General features: G+C 51.5%; 1 protein-coding gene across 5 annotated transcripts in view; it reads right to left on the reverse strand.

The window, feature by feature from the left end:
- Positions 1-17955, reverse strand: part of FNDC3A (fibronectin type III domain containing 3A) — a 172477-nt gene that overhangs the window by 82627 nt on the left and 71895 nt on the right. The window contains exon 1 of one of the 5 annotated variants that reach the window (XM_032977719.2): positions 5310-5584. The exons of the other annotated variants lie outside the window; for them this stretch is intronic. Within the exon in view, the coding sequence (XP_032833610.2) occupies positions 5310-5325 (16 nt within the window). The 5' untranslated portion in view covers positions 5326-5584. Of the gene's footprint in view, positions 1-5309; positions 5585-17955 lie in introns of those variants that run through there. 5 annotated transcript variants of the gene reach the window in all.

A 17955-nucleotide genomic window follows, 5' to 3' on the forward strand; every position in this document is an offset into this window, starting at 1 on the left:
GAGAGATCACAGTGGTGAGTCCTATATGGGCAGTTCAATATAAATCTTAAGGCCGAGTTATAGGTGGAATCAAGCTTCTTCAGTACAGTACTTGGGGCTGATTTATACACGATGTCACAGTAGTCAAGTAGAGGCAGTATGGTAGCTTTTATCAATTCCAAACGGAACATTGGGGGGAAGCAGTGCTTGTGTGAATACAGAAAACCTATTTTTATTTGTCTTTTTACCAATATAATCAATGTGATCTTCAAAATTCAGATTTGAATCCAGGATGACCCCAAGATACTTATAGATCTTGACTTGCTCTATTTGATAATTATTTAAGGAATGTAATTGGGGAAAAATAACTTCCTGCTTTAGTCCTGGTGAGAAGCATAGCACCTTGGATTTGGAGGTATTCAGGACTAGTTTAAGAGCAACTAGCTGATGTTGTAGTTTGTTGAAATCACCCTGTAACTTAGCAATCACGTCATCCGGAGAGCGGCCAGCAGTAATCAGTATCGTGTCATCTGCAAAAAGATTTACCCTGGAATGATCCAGGTCAGTGCCCAAGTCATTGACATAAAGAGAGAACAAAAGGGGGCCGAGGATGGAACCCTGTGGAACCCCTTTTGTTATCTTAACACTGTTTGAATACATTTTGGGTGCGAGATGAAAGGTAATTTTGTAACCATTTTACTGCGTTTTCGGAAAAACCGAGGCAACTTAGTTTACTAAGCAGGTGTGGTCTACTGTATCAAAAGCTTTGGACAGGTCTAGAAGCAGACAGGCACAGTACTGGTTATTATCAAGGCTACTGTAAATGTAATTCAGGAAGTCTAATGCAGCAGATGTGGTGCTGTATTTTTTTCGGAACCCAGATTGTTTTAGATGTAGTAGATTGTTGGACAGGAAACTGCTAATTTGGTAGGTCAATAATTTTTCAAAATTTTTCATCAACAGGGATAAAATTGAGATAGGTCGGTAGTTATTTGGATCATCTTTAGGGCCCCCTTTGTGAAGTGGACGGACATAGGAATGTTTCCATTCTAGAGGAACTGATGCTTCTTTGATGGACAGGTTGAAAATATGGGCTATAGGTTTGTATGTTAGGTGACCAACAGTTAGTAGAGCAAAGACGGGAATACTATCTGCTCCGGTAGAGGAGGACCCTTTGAGGGAGGACAGTTGTTTCAGAACATTACTTTCATGGATTGGCTGGAAACTAAATTTGTTTAAAGTTTGGACAGGGGTGTAGGAATTTGCATGAGCAGGGGTGACTCCCAATACATTATCAAAAAGATTCCCAGCTTCAGAAAAATGAAGGTTAAATTTGTCAACTATTTTTTGGGGATCTGAAAAATATTCCCCATTTCGGTTAAGCTCAACGGGCAGATTTGTCTGTTTTGGATGCCTTTTCAATACATTTGATTGTTTTCCACAAAATCCTGGCATTTCCATGTGAGTCCAGGAGAGTGGAGGAAAAGTAGGCATTTTTTGCATGCTGTATTTTTTTGACGCATCTATTCCTTCAAATCCTGTTTTCTAGCCAGTCATTGACCAAATTACTTTTCTGAGCACATGCCCAAGCCTTGTCCCTAGTTTTCATGAGCTTTGTAATCAAAGGATCAAACCATGGTGGGCGGTTATCTTTAGTTTGAAATCTAACCAATGGAGCATGTTTGTTAAGAATTTGGAGAAACGTCTACCAGAAAGTCTCCCAAGCTGAAGTCAGGTTGGGGATATCACAGACCTTGTCAATATCCGAGTGAAGCACATCATTAGTAAATGCCTGAGTGCTGAAGTGTCTCAGAGTGCTTCTCAACCAATTTAGGGGGGGCTTTGGGTCTGGCTGATGATCTCATCTCAAAAATGGAGTGATCACTAAGGTTATTACCCAGAATACCAGTCAGTGTGAAATTGTGAGGTGCATTTGTCAATATGACGTCAAGCAGATATGACTGTCCTGGATTTTTTTAGGTTTGGTCTTGTGGGAACATTTATTAATCGAAACAGATTAAATTAATCTGCAAAATTTGTGACCATGGCCGGCGGGTTTAGCCAATTTCAATTTAGATCACCTACTAAAACTATTTCACCTTTAGGGAGACCCCCAAAAAGCTCTCTCAGTGCAGATGCAGCTTCAACATCCTTCCCACTAGGCGGTCGATAGCAGCACACTACCAATATTACCCTCGCTTGTGCCCATAGGGGCAGAAAGGTTTTAATGAGTGAAGAAGCAATGACGCTGTCAGCTCAGTATTTAATAACAATGCAGCCATAAAGGTGGCCACGCACTTGGCCTGTAATCCAGCACTGTGGAGGCAGCGAGGAGGGTTGGTCGACTGCGCAAATGTCATGAAACTCCATTCCCGTGGGCATCAAAGAAGTACCATACCCCGGCTTGTTAGGGAAAAGCGGTACAGCAAAAATGTGGACTCCATCTGTATGGGATCGAGTTTTCTCCAGGTGCTCCGGTTTCCTACCACACGTAAAACACTTATTTAGCCTTTCCCATTGACGTATGTGAACGTTATCGGAACGGAATCGGAATGAAAACTAAAATAAATTAACTTTGTCGCTACCGAGGCTCCCACAAGGCCATGCGGGAGGGTGTGCGGCAAAGTTTGGCCAACTATCAAAGAATGCGGTCGTGTGGTTTCGGTTCTCTGCGGTGAACACAACGTCTTTAAAAACAACGGCACTACGCCGCTAAATAAAATTTACGCCGAGCCACTTGCACGTTCTGAGAGTCAGCGGTGAACTGGATACCACCCACCCTGCAACTTGCAGACGTCTCAGAACGGGAAAGGGTTAATCGGCCGAGAACACCGAGAAAGAGAGGACCGCAGAGCTGGAGCCTAGGGTGAGGGGGGGAATTTTGTGGCGGCTCGCCGCTGCTGCCTTCCCCCTTGCATAGTTCCTCGCACCTCTGAATCGTTCTATCTCCTCAAGAGAGAGCGAATACTGTCTGGCACTACGTTACAAGTTGTTTGTATGTACATAAGTCGAGCTTCTTTCGCACCGTACGTAGCCAACCGTGCTAACCGGAGGTGCGGGGGGCAGGACAACAAAAACCCTACACAAAGAGAGGTTCTGAAGAAATTAGTTTTCACTCTAGCTTTGCAAGTGCATAGCTCCCAGTGGCTTCCCAATATCGGAAAGGAAGAGCGTTCCAGACGGCCGCAGGAGCGCACCTGAAAGCACGCGATGCGGTGACCGTCTTTGTCCGATGGTTACGAGGATCACCGGAGTTCGCGCAATTATGGTGTATGCTCCTTGACGAGGTCAGAAAAGTATTGCGGCTTATTTGCGGCACGCACTTTGTGTGTAATGAGTGTGTCCTTGTAAAATTAGCGCGACCTTATAATAGAGAATCCAGAGAAGGTGGCTCAAGGCAGTGGTTGTTATTGACGAATGAGTTGAGCCTTTGTTGTTGTTGTTATTTGTGTTTGTGCACCACTGCTAACAAATCAACAGCAGCAGCAGCTCCACCGGATAATTTGTAGATTACTTATAATTATCGCTATTGTTATCAAACAGCCTTAGTCGGGCAGTGTCAGCATGAAACGTAAATGCACAATACCAGCCACTAGCTAGCTACTGAAGCGATGTGAAGCCAGAAATTCGGGTTATCATTTGCCAACGCACTGTTTAAACAGTAAAGCAAACAGTCTGTAAATTTTTTTTTAAACTACCAAAACTGCCAGCGTGTCCATCGTTGTTGGCTCGTGACCTCGGCGCAACATCTCGGAAGCCAAGCGGGATCGTGGCCTGGAAAGTGGCCTTCGTGACAGACGGGACGACGACCTTGCACTTCGCACCAACTTTGTTTGCTCCAGGCGGAGCTGTGCCGGTGTGCGGCAGATGGAAAGTGCAGCGGATGCTGGAATGTACTTGGTGATTCTAGATTTAAAGCTTTCGTGACTGCAAGGATCCATACTCTTTGGTTCTATTCGGTAAAGTCACGTAGGTAAAAAATAAAGCAACAAAAATCACGACGTTTCGGCCACAACACAAGTGGCCTTCATCAGGTGAAGGGACCAGACTGTCTAACCCACCCACCACAGTACGTACAGGGTGGTCCAGATGTCTTGTGACCCCCCCCCCCCCATTAATTCAGCCCTAAAATTGTTTTTTTCTTCCCTTTTTAAAAATTGTTTAAAATTAAACCTTACTTTAAAAAAACCATTACGTTATAGGGAATTCAATCGGGGAATGGGTCACAAGACATCTGGACCGCCCTGTACAAAGAAAGACCCTCCCGTGTAGCCTTAACAAGACTGGAGGGGCAAGTGCTGTTAGCGAGCAGCACCTGTGAAGGCCGGCACAGCACACGAGGGGGGGGGGGTGAGGTGGCCAACACCACGCCCGACCGCCTTTGTCTCCCTCGTGACGGTGTCTACCAGACACCGGCACGAGGTACTCGTTTGAGGCCGAGTCGACCTAGGGGGAGGGCATGGCGCAGGACCGGTTCAAACAATCGTCACCGACGTTGGCTGTGAAGCAGCGGGAATCGAACTCTGGAGGTCTCCTAACCACGACACTGCCGCTCCCCCAACAACAACACAACAACAAAGACAAAGATCCCCCCGTGTAGCCTTAACAGACTGTAGGGGCAAGTGCTGTTAGCGAGCGCCAATTAAGGCCGGCACGGCACACGAGGGAGTGGGTGGCCAACACCACGCCCGGCCGCCTTTGTCTCCCCAGTGGCGATGTTTGCACACCGCACCAGGTACTCATTTGAGGCTGAGCTGACCTAGGGGAGGCCCAGGACCGGTTCAGAGAATCGTCACCGATTCGCCAGGTTCGTAGCGCAGCGTAGCGCGCTAACCACAACACCACCGCTCCCCACTACAGACACACACGGGCACATGCCCGACTGTATTGGTATAAGGGGGTTGTTCGCTTGACAGGGCAGCCTTGTGGGAGTTAGGTTTTGTGTGTGTGTAAACACCACCACAACAACACCACCACCACCTCTACTTCATTACGATGACACCGCAACAGTAACTACGACGACGACAAACAAACAAAAGACATTCGCGAACCGCGACTTATAATAAAAGGTGACACACGAAGCCCAGCCGCTCGAGCCTGTGTTGTGTGCATGGGGGCCCGCGTCAACAACTAGGCCTCAAGTCAGCCCCCGGGGCTTATCTCATCTCCTCTCTCATCTCTCTCATCTCTCCCCTCTCACTTCCCATGGCCTCAACAGCGATTATCGTCACGTAATTTACCTCAGAAAACTCTTGCCGACGGCTATAGCTAGAAATACACAGCACACACACACCACACAGCACACACACGGGTACACCGTGGCTGCTTACCAGACTCCTCCTGCATTATCCCGTGCTCTAAGGACAGCGGCGGTTCTTTGTATGAAGAGGTGAGGAGGCGAGAGGGAATGTAACAAACGTGATGGCGATCCGAGCCAGCCGAAGGCAGGCAAGGCCAGGCTGTAAGGGGGTCGTTGTTACAACAACAACAGCAGCAGCAGCAACAGCAGCCGCAGCCGTGAGAAGGAAGAGGAAGTTGTTGAGGCGCGCTGCGCAGCCGCCTGTGTTGGCAGGCCACGTCACAGACACGCAGCTCCTCAACAAGCTGCTGCTGAGGCGAGAATAGCAGCAGCAGCTTGGGTGATAGTGGGGGGGGGGATAGTGGGGGGGGTGATAGTGGGGGGGTGATAGTGGGGGGGTGATAGTGGGGGGGTGATAGTGGGGGGGGTGATAGTGGGGGGGTGATAGTGGGGGGGGTGATAGTGGGGGGGGTGATAGTGGGGGGGTGATAGTGGGGGGGTGATAGTGGGAGAAGGGGGGTGGTGATAGTGGGGGGTGATAGTGGGGGGGGGGGTGATAGTGGGGGGTGATAGTGGGGGGGGGGAGTGATAGTGGGGGGGGGTGATAGTGGGGGGGGTGATAGTGGGGGGAGGGGGGGTGGTGATAGTGGGGGGGGGGGGTGATAGTCGGGGGGGGAGGGTGATGGGGGGGGGGGTGATATAGTGAGGGGGGGAGGGTGATATAGTGGGGGGGGGGTGATAGTGGGGGGGTGATAGTGGGGGGGTGGTGATAGTGGGGGGGAGGGTGATAGTGGGGGGGAGGATGATATAGTGAGGGGGGGGAGGGTGATATAGTGGGGGAGGGAGGGTGATATAGTGGGGGGGGGGGGAGGGTGTGATAGTGGGGGGGGAGGGTGTGATAGTGGGGGGGGGGGGAGGTGGTGATAGTGGGGGGGAGGGTGATAGTGGGGGGGGGGAGGGTGATATAGTGAGGGGGGGAGGGTGATATAGTGGGGGGGGAGGGTGATATAGTGGGGGGGGAGGGTGATATAGTGGGGGGGAGGGTGATAGTGGGGGGGGGGGTGTGATAGTGGGGGGGGGTGTGATAGTGGGGGGGGTGATAGTGGGGGGGGGGGGGTGATAGTGGGAGGGTGATAGTGGGGGGTTTATGAGATGGGGGGTACACGTTTAACTTATTTGGCGCCGTACGTAGCCAACAGAGAGGGTCTCTGTCAGTCTGTGGGTCTCTGTGTCAGTCTGTGGGTCTCTGTGTCAGTCTGTGGGTCTCTGTGTGAGTCTGTGGGTCTCTGTGTCAGTCTGTGGGTCTCTGTGCGAGTCTGTGGAACTCTGTGCGAGTCTGTGGGTCTCTGTGTGAGTCTGCGGGTCTCTGTGTGTGAGGCTGTGGGTATCTGTGGGTCTGTGCGAGTCTGTGGTTCTGTGTGCGAGTCTATGGGTCTCTCTGTGAGTCTATGTATGTTGAACTTCTTTCGCACCGTACATAGCTAACAGTGCTGATCGGAGGTGCGTGGGAAGGACAACAAACTATGGGTCTCTGTGTGAGTCTATGGGTATCTGTGCGAGTAGGTATGTTGAACTTCTTTCGCACCGGACGTAGCCAAACACGCTAATCGGAGTGGACGAGGGAGTTGGATGCGGTCGCTGTTGGGAGCAGTAGGAGCAGCAGTTGTTGTTGATGCCAAATTCAGCACAACAATTCCTCCAGGGCACTCGTCTGACAGATGAGACGACTACATTATCCTGGTCTCTGGAGTGCTCACACCTGGTTCAAACACACATTTGAAACTGTGAAAACTATGCAGCTCTGTGCATCCCCCTATCTGTGTGTGTGTCTCTGTGTGTCTGTGCATATCTGTGCGTCTCTGTGGGTCTCTATGCGTCTGTATGGCATATTGGTGACAGGGAAAGGGGGGGGGGGCTTGCTCGCTTTTTGAGACGCTAAAAGACGGCATTTGTGCGATCCACCAACCCGCGCTGCCGCCGCCTCCCCAGTGCTCGACTTACAGGCATGCGCCACCATCGCCCCGGCAAAAAAATCATCCACCGCGTGCAAACGCGTAAACAGAGAAACGTGAAGGCAAACTGGGGCAGTGGAACAAAGACGCGCAGAGCGATGCAACGCTGGTGACGGAATAACGGATGCACGCTGACATTTTAATACGTCAATGATGAAGACTGTTGGGGCAAGTGCTGTTAGCGAGCAGCACCTATGAAGGCCGGAACGGCACAAGAGGGGGTTGGGGTGGCCAGCACTACGCCCGAGTGGTGATGTTTACACACTGCACCAGGTACTCATTTGAGGCCGAGTCGACCTAGGGGAGGCCCAGGAGCGATTCAGGTATTCGTCCGCGGTGTTGGCCGTGTGCGGGAATCGAACTCGAGTCTCTGGGTTCGTAGCGCAGCGCGCTAACCGCTACCGCTCGCTCACTTCGTTGATAGACACACAAAGACCCCCCCCCCCATATAGCCTTTACAGACTGTAGAGGCAAGTGCTGTTAGCGTCCACCTATTAAGGCCGTAGACACACGCACACACACGCCGTCATCAATCCCACAGACAGACGGAGAGTCCCGGCGCTCCGTAAAATCCACGAACAGAAGAGGGTGTTGCGCGCACGCGCGCGCGCGCGGTTTTCCGAGCCTGCGTCGAACGCGGAGTTTCAATTTCAACGTGATGCTCGTCGTGCACAAATCGTTCCCGTCGCGGCGGTCCTTTGCGCGCCACCAACGTGGGCGCGCGTCAAAATAAATGCCGAACGACGCTCACGCCGCCCAAGCCCCCCCTCCACCGCCCTCGCGTTGGACAGCATCTCTCGCTCCCACCGCGCGCCCGTTCGGTTTCGGCACGGTGGCTTTTTTGAGGCGTTTCGAAATTTGGCGGCGCAGCAAATGCGCGCGCATTTCCTTCATGAACGGAAAATTAAAAACGTGCCGCGGTAGTGCGATCGTGGATGTGCAACCCGAGCTATGGAACCGTGCAAGTAAACCCACGGGAGATACATAGAGGCTCGGAGAGATACGTTGAAGACAAGCCACAGAGGAGAATGATCGTGGCCATGCAACCCAAGCTATGGACCGAGTAGAAAATCCACTTTTTGTCTGGGCTCCTTCAACAGAGGAGGAGGAGGAGGAAACAGCGAAACGACACAAATTCTCTCTCTCTGCTGAAGACCTCTCGTCATGGCCAGCAGGAGAGCTCTGCATTTGCATTGTGCTCCTGAAACATATCGCTGTTGCCATGCACATACGTACGTTGAAATTCATTAGCACCGTTTCGTAGCCAACCGTGCTAATCGAGAGGTGCCATCATGTGCAAAAATAGCCCGCCCCAAGGCTCTGTCTCTCTGCATCATGTTCCGTGACCCCAACGGGAAATGCTAAATGTTAAGATCAACGAAGGGACGAGGTGTGTGGCGGTGGCACGGACGCAGAGGTCACGACACAAACTCTCTCTCTCTCTCTCCTGAAGCCCTCTCGTCGTCTTCGCCAGCAGCAAAACCTCGAGCACATGAAATACATCGCTGCTGCTGCTGCCGCCACCACCTCACGCGAGGACATAATAGAACACGCGACGAGCCCAATAGCGCTTGGATGGGTCAGCAATGTGCAGGGGCAGGTGTTACGTTAGGCCACTGCATGGCTACATATTGAGCGGCAGAGGGCAGTGCTGTAACATTTCTAATGCTCCCACATACGGGGGGTAGAGGGCGCGTGGGCGACACTCGATCCCCGTACAGACGGGAACAGATGGCAATTACAGTGAGGGAAAAAAGTATTTGATCCCCTGCTGATTTTGTACGTTTGCCCACTGACAAAGAAATAATCAGTCTATAATTTTAATGGTAGGTTTATTTGAAAGTGAGAGACAGAATAACAAAATCCAAAAAACCGCATGTCAAAAATGTTATAAATTGATTTGCATTTTAATGAGGGAAATAAGTATTTCACCCCCTCTCAATCAGAACGATGTCTCGCTCCCAGATGTCTTTTATACAGGTAACGAGCCGAGATTAGGAGCACACTCTTAAAGGGAGTGCTCCTAATCTCAGCTTGTTGCCTGTATAAAAGGCACCTGTCCACAGAAGCAATCAATCAGATTCCAAACTCTCCACCATGGCCAAGACCAAAGAGCTCTCCAAGGATGTCAGGGGCAAGATTGTAGACCTACACAAAGCTGGAATGGGCTACAAGACCATTGCCAAGCAGCTTGGTGACAAGGTGACAACAGTTGGTGCAATTATTCGCAAATGGAAGAAACACAAAAGAACTGTCAATCTCCCTTGGCCTGGGGCTCCATGCAAGATCTCACCTCGTGGAGTTGCAATGATCATGAGAACGGTGAGGAATCAGCCCAGAACTACACGGGAGTATCTTGTCAATGATCTCAAGGCAGCTGGAACCATAGTCACCAAGAAAACAATTGGTAACATACTATGCCGTGAAGGGCTGAAATCCTGCAGCGCCCGCGATGCAGTATTCACCTAGCAACCTGCGTACAGGCCGACTTCACAGCCCCGTCTCCACGGCAATCGGGGCCCTGCAGGTCGCTTACTCTTCTTTTGGGCTGCCACCCTCTCTCGTTCGTCGCAACCACCGACCACCATCCATTCTATCGACGCGTCCTTGACAGCAGGCTTTGAATCACGCGAATCGCCCTGCGTACGTTCTCCGATGCGCGTGCGCGTCCCCTCCATCTTTGCATCTCTCGCCAGAATTTCAAGCGTGCGTCTCTGTCCACGCTTCTTTTCCCAAGCTGTCGTTTCCCCCCCCCCACCCCCCCCCCCGTTCCGTTTCCTCCATTTAAATGTCCGTACGCACCGATCGAAAACAACAACAACAATAAACTTTCTTCCTACGCAATGGAAAGCATAAAGCGAAGCGGCAACACGCAGGTGTTGTGCATAATTCGCTGCGAGCGCCGCTCCTGACCAGGACCTGCTCACGGTCCCCCTTTCATCTTTCCAAAGGCCTCTCTCTCTCTCTTTGTGTGCTCATCCAAAAGCAGCACCGTTGTTGCCGCTGCCTTACAACTCATCGGCCGCACGCATTTAAAGAGAAATTATCCAGTTCCGTTTCTTACCTTTCAATGTACTTCATTTATACAAATATACGTGTTACGAGGCGCCAGGGGACAGTCTCGTTATACCACAAGGCTCCGCTTTTGATTAGCGGGCGCGTTTGCGCATATTTTCCCTGAATAAAAAGTGAACGCACGTTCCACGATTAATATGCGCGTCCATTACTGCGTGCACACACAACGACGACGACGGCCGCCGGCGTCATCGAAAGACGTTTTTTCTTTTTGTCTGTCGCTCAAAGAACGCGTTTTTGTGTTTTGAGTGTGCGAGCTGGCCTGGAGAGTTTGCAAAAATCCAGGAGACTCTCTCTCGATTATCTCGCGCTAATGACGGGGAGGACGGCCGCGAATAATTCAAGGTCGCGTACAATTCAACAATATCAATTTCCCACGGACATTTATGCCAAAAAACACTAAAAAGGGTATATCACGTCTATTGCGGATTAAGCGGAGCAACATATTTTGTTCGGTTCAAGCACGCGAGTTGTAGTAAACATTTCCAAAAAGTAACAATGTATAACCGTTTTTATATTATTCATTTGGGCTTAAGGGAAAGATCCACGAGTTATTTATTTGTTGTCAAAATCTCAGGTGTGCGGTTAATGCGCAAATTTGATTAAACGCAGGCGGATAAATCGAGAGTCCACTGTATACAAGTCATGAGAATTGAAGAGCTTGGAGAGCACCTCCTCCTCACTGGCATCTGCGAGTCAAAGTAACACAATGGATATTAAGGCGAATATCGAAGAGAGTGTGCAGCACAGCATGTTTGGGCAAGGTGGGGAGAGAGAGACTGTGTATTACATGCAGATGATCAATCACTCATTGCGGTGGACGTTCTCCAACTGTCCTCGTGTTCTCAGGTTAGTCGGAAATAAGAACGAAAACTTAAAAGTGCACAAAAGTGTGGAGAGAGACGCGCACTTGGAATAACTCTGCGAGACAGAAAGAAAGAGGGTCACATGGAACCGGTAAATCGAGAGAGTCATTGATAACAAAGAAATAAAATTCCAGCTCTACCTTGTGGCACATTCTGAGATTCACTTTCTCTCCGGTAAGGAGGGGGTGGGGGCCCTGGGTTATCGGTGGTTATCAGGGGTGTCAACGATGAATCGATTATGAACGATTCCTGAGGCTCATTGTACAGGGGAACGAATCGTGAGTGTGTATAAAGACAGGCGTTTTTGGCTCATGGAAATGATATGCCAACGAGGGGCAGCCAAGGAATGGCACACGCATCTATGAGGACCGTTGCATCGAGGAGATTGGGAGCAATAAAATCAGTTCGCTTGTGGGTGCTTGGGTTGATTATTATATCGGAGGATTGTAAGATCGATGGCGACTTCTCGGGGAAGCCATCACGACGACGACGACGACGTTGTGCAAACGAGATGCCGATGTTACGCTTGACTTCACCGATGCGTTAAACTGAACAGAGCGTAGGACGGACGGAGAGCAACACAAACAACGGGGGACGAGGGAGGAGTCGATCCCTCAATCGATCCGCCACCTCTACATCGTTGACGATCCGTCAGCTTCGCCATAGGCGGGAGGGTAAACCGTTGCTCGCCTGCCGATCGCTCAATTAGAGTTAAAATTCCCCAAATTCGTATTCATTGCCACCCACGTGCTCAGGTCCATCGAGCAAACAAAAGCTTTCGTTGCAAAACATCCGCTCCTAATTTAGTTCAGTGGCGGTGGCGCGTAGTTCAGCTTTTGTTCCGTTTTTCTTTGGTCGGGGACATCCTTTTTTTGGTCGGGGCAAAAACAGCAGAGGGCATGGAAACCTAAAAAAATATATATGGCTCTTGAAAAAAAACGAAAGTCGTTTTTATTTGTAAAACCCGAGCGGCACACGCGGGGTCATTTCGATGGCAAATGAGCGGCGTCACAGCTCTGGCGTGTGCCGTCCGTCCGGTGGATAAACAAACGCCGTGCTCCCCCTCCGTCCGAGGCGAGAGCGTCCGGAGCCCGTGTCCGTCCGCACCCTCCCGAGCGTGTCCATCAGGGGGCACTGCGTCCGTAATTGTCATCTCTCTCCCTCCGCTCTCTCTCGCTTCCCAACGCTCAATCTACGGGACACAGGCCCCCCCCGCCACGTCTCAACTCACAACAGGCAAAAGAGGCCGCGGCGAATAACCGCACCCCAGCCGGCAAACTGTCGCCGAACAGAGTTCGATTCCCCGTCACGGGCTAATCCCGGTGGGCGAGCGACGGCTACTCGTCCGCCCAGCGACGAAGAGTGAATGGATGTAAAAACGCCTCCCCCCCTCCTATAGGACCCTCTACGTAACAAAAAAATCAAGGATGCGACGGCATGTACACATCCATAATATAGGGGGGGGGGGGGGGTTTGGGTTAGATCGCATAAATATAAACGTGTCGATAAACCCGCCACCACCCGGCACAGCCAATTAGTAAGGTTTGTCACGTAAACGGAACGTGCCAATTCGCCCGCTACTGGTACAGCACACCGGTGTGTTGGAGAGTAAACCCACAACATTTACAATTATAGTACGACGTTCCGCCAGTAATTACCACGAGCTTCATCAGGCGACAGCCAGATTTGTGTAGAAATCCTCCTGTTCCGTTCCTTAAATAGCGGGATGGATGTACGCAGCTTAAATGGCACCACATTGGCTGAAGAGAAGTCGGTGGGGGACTGGGGGTCCAGACGGGTCCTGGGCTGGACGGAATGACAATCGACGGTCCAGAATAACGACAGGGCGGCTACCGAGGAATGGAACGCGTACACGACAGGCCGTCCACGGAGGAGATGGAGCGATGCAATCAGCCGTGTGTACAAGCAGCAGGTGGATTATTATAATAATAATAAAAACTGTCAACTATTTTTATTTTAGCAGGTAAGGTCGACTGAGCCATGTAGTTTGTTTTCGGAAGCAACCTGGCTATCAGATAGCTCAACAAAGTGGCTCATCAACGTGGACATTTACAGCAGCAAAAATACTCTAAACGTGTGATGTCAATTGTAAATGTGGAGGGGGAAAAAATAGGAGGACCCTGAAAAAAAGTCCACACGACCATGGGGAGAACATCCAAACTCCAAATATACAAAAGTCGTCAGGTTCGGAATCGAACCCACGACCTCCTGCATACCAGGCGAGGTGTTTAACATCTCCTAGCCACCGTGGGTCGAGCATGGCCAATTATTGCGAGCACAACAGCGGACACGAGAGAGAGACAGCGAGAGGAACCTCGTGTGACACGTGCTTCCAATCGAGGCTGGCAGAAGAACCGAGCGAAAGTGGCAAACGTTGCTCGAAAATGTGCTTCTTATTTTCCGAATGGGACAGACTTCCCCCCCCCCCCACCACCACCACCACCCCCTTGACAGGCATTGTTGCTGCATGCGGTGGAAACGGAGGGCCTTGTGGTGGTACGCAGTTGGAATTTCTTTGGTAATCCTCGTTCGTGTGCTGCATCGAGCTATGACTCACTCTTATTCTAAATGCAAGTCACAGACGCCTGCTCATTGAGAACCCCAGCGGTGGGTTTTTTTTTACACACACGGAATATTAAAAAAAACCATTTAACAAACATAATTTTATTCTTACGATGGCACAATTCAGAATTTAAAATTTGAGGGAAATATAGATGTTAGGGATTATTCTGTTGTAATTTTTTTATATTAGATTTTGTGGGATTTTTTTTGCATCGTACATTAGATTGCAAGTATCGAGTGTAATGGTATTTGTACATCATTAAATTGAACAATTTTATAATTTAAATTGAGGGAAAATTGTACATGCTCCCATGATATTTTTGTACATGTGAACTTACAGGGTCACTGTAAATTAAACTTGTTTTTTTTGTGGAAAATGACCAACAGCACAATATGTTTCTTTCATTTAATTAGGGATTCTCTGCCGAGCACGTGACAGATATTGACGATGCGAGGTCGGCTGAATTCTTGCCGCTAAGACGGCGTAGCCACAACGCATTTAAAAATAGCTCATAAAACAGGCGCTCTGCCTCACCAAAGACGCATTAAAACAATCGGTCTATTATTACCCGTGAGCCTCAAAGTCCTGTCGCCAGGCACAACGTACGCACATTTTATTTACCCGAGCTATTTCCGTGCCTCCGAAATCTATTTCCATTCTCTCGCGAGGACACGAAATGCGGTTGGGGTTTTTTTCACTTTCCACTTTCCACGGTGGGGGGGGGGGGGGAGCCCTCTTTCATTCAGGGCTGTGGATAAGTCACACGCCCACTCAATGACATCACCGAGGCACCTGTGACGACAGCGAGACGCCCGCATTTGCGTCACGGGAGCGCATCAAGCCCACCGGCCGGGAACGGTGCGCGCCCGTCGTTAATGATAATTAAGCGGGAGGCCATGCGCTCGCTCCCTCTCCTCTCTTCTCCCTCCTTCCCTCCCAACATCTTTCTCTCTCGCCCATCCTCTTTCGTTTGTGCATACGTTTTTTTGCGCCACGTCAATTTCTTCCCCCGGCGTTATCCCGACCGCGCCATCTGCGTCCGCGTCGGGAGACGGACGATCCCGTTTTGGGTGCCTCGCAGTGCAGTCCAAGTGGGGCTGTCACCTGTCCCGTTAGTCCCGGGGCTGTCCTCTTTTGTCGAGGCAGCTGCTAATGTCACACCGCTCGAGACGGCGGATGCAGTATCGTGGGATTCTTCTGCCAATGATACGTCCTCACGACGTGGCAACCTGACGGGGCCCCTTTGTAATTAGAGGACAGCCCGTGAAAACGCATATCGCAGAACCACCGCTGACATCCCTTCACGTGACCTCTGGTCCAAACTGCAGAAATCAGCGCTCGCATCCTCTTCAAAATTTCTCTCTTCCTCACACCTCTCTCGCTCGCTCTCTGACCTTCCATTCCTTTCTCTCCGTGTTTCACCATCTCACTATCTCGCACCGCATTTCTCTGCTCTCTCCATTCTCTCTCTCCCTCTGCTTCTCCCCGCGACCTCCACCCCACCCCCACCGTCTTCCTCTCGTTTCTGCATTCCGCCTCCGTCTCCCGCCTTTGTTTTAAACGCTCCCCTCTACTCTTACTCTCCTCCCACCGACAGTTTACGATATCCCATCATCCCCCCAAACCTCCTGCACCACACTCGCCACACCGCACCCCCACTCCTGAACTTCCCTAATCTCCACCTCGCTCGCAAATTACGCCCCCCCCCCCGCCGCCCCCCCACTGCCGCCCCCCCACTGCCGCCCCCCCACTGCCGCCCCCCCACTGCCGCCCCCCCACTGCCGCCCCCCCCCCCCCCCCCGCGCGACGGACCCACGCGGCGCGTGCGGGGGGGAAAAGCAGCGTGGGCCCGGTCGCTCGTCCGGCGCCGGTGGGATCGGTCGGCGCGCCGCGCATTCGGCGGACTTGGCGCGCCGCGTCGCCTGTCACTCGGCAGAAGCGGCGCGCGTGCGGTCTATTAATCTAACACGGTCTAATTTTACACTCGTGAAGCTGCCCTTCAACTCCGCTTGGCTCCATACGCCGAGCGACGTCCACGCGGTAACGAGGGCCGCGGCGACCCTTAGGACGAGACGCTGCCGACTTGACAAGTAAATCGGCGTAATGAAATTAAAGTTCACGTCACGACCATCGCCCGAAGTTATACAATAGCATTACCGCACGGTCATTTAACCAGAGGTCACGAATAATGCCTGCTCATAAGTGGCGCCACGGTGGCTAGGGGATGTTAACTACCTCGTCTGGTATACAGGAGGCCGTGGGTTCAATCCAAACCCTGACGCCTGCTGTATATTTGGAGTTAGAATGCTCTCTCTCTCTCTCTCTCCCGGTGGTCGCGTGGATTTTTCTCCTGGGTCCTCCGGTTTATCCCTCCACATTTAGAATCAACACGTGCGTTGAGAGTATTATGGCTGCTATAAATTTCCACGTGACAGGCCACTTCGTTCAGCTATCATTTGTGTCCAGGTCGCTTCTGAAAAATAGCGGTAGAGCTCAGTGGACCTTTACCTGGTGAAATGACATTTTTTTTAAAGAGTTTATAGTTGTTAGTCAAGATTTCTGGTCGATTTGGAAGAGGAGCCTGCAGGCAGTAGGGTGGGACCATACGTGCGAGATGGAGGACCGAGGGGGGAGGCAGGTCACCAAAACCGCCATCGCAGCGACGACAGTGATAGATGTGCCATGGTGGCACTGCAGGGTGGTGGCGGCGTAGCGATTAGCAGCATCATGCTCACCGCACACACCAACCCATCATCCATCGCGCTCACCGCACACACCAACCCATCCATCGCACTCACCGCACACACCAACCCATCATCCATCATGCTCACCGCACACACCAACCCATCCATCGGACTCACCGCACACACCAACCCATCCATCATGCTCACCGCACACACCAACCCATCATCCATCATGCTCACCGCACACACCAACCCATCCATCGGACTCACCGCACACACCAACCCATCAATCATGCTCACCGCACACACCAACCCATCATCCATCATGCTCACCACCCACACCAACCCATCCATCATGCTCACCACACACACCGTCCCATCCATCATGCTCACCGCACACACCAACCCATCATCCATCATGCTCACCGCACACACCAACCCATCCATCGGACTCACCGCACACACCAACCCATCCATCATGCTCACCGCACACACCAACCCATCATCCATCATGCTCACCGCACACACCAACCCATCCATCATGCTCACCACACACACCGTCCCATCCATCATGCTCACCGCACACACCAACCCATCATCCATCATGCTCACCGCACACACCATCCCATCCATCATGCTCACCGCACACACCATCCCATCCATCATGCTCACCGCACACACCAACCCATCCATCACGCTCACCGCACACACAGTCCCATCCATCATGCTCACCGCACACACCAACCCATCAATCACGCTCACCGCACACACCATCCCATCATCCATCATGCTCACCGCACACACCATCCCATCCATCATGCTCACCGCACACACCAACCCATCCATCATGCTCACCACACACACCGTCCCATCCATCATGCTCACCGCACACACCAACCCATCATCCATCATGCTCACCGCACACACCATCCCATCCATCATGCTCACCGCACACACCATCCCATCCATCATGCTCACCGCACACACCAACCCATCCATCACGCTCACCGCACACACAGTCCCATCCATCATGCTCACCGCACACACCAACCCATCCATCACGCTCACCGCACACAGTCCCATCCATCATGCTCACCGCACACACCAACCCATCCATCATGCTCACCGCACACACCAACCCATCATCCATCATGCTCACCGCACACACCAACCCATCCATCGGACTCACCGCACACACCAACCCATCATCCATCATGCTCACCGCACACACCAACCCATCATCCATCATGCTCACCGCACACACCAACCCATCCATCATGCTCACCACACACACCGTCCCATCCATCATGCTCACCGCACACACCAACCCATCATCCATCATGCTCACCGCACACACCATCCCATCCATCATGCTCACCGCACACACCATCCCATCCATCATGCTCACCGCACACACCAACCCATCCATCACGCTCACCGCACACACAGTCCCATC

The sequence above is a fragment of the Petromyzon marinus genome, chromosome 64, assembly GCF_048934315.1.
Source record: "Petromyzon marinus isolate PM22_M1 ecotype Great Lakes invasive population chromosome 64, UKy_Petmar_22M1.pri1.0, whole genome shotgun sequence".
In the NCBI taxonomy this organism is placed as follows: Eukaryota; Metazoa; Chordata; class Hyperoartia; order Petromyzontiformes; family Petromyzontidae; genus Petromyzon; species Petromyzon marinus.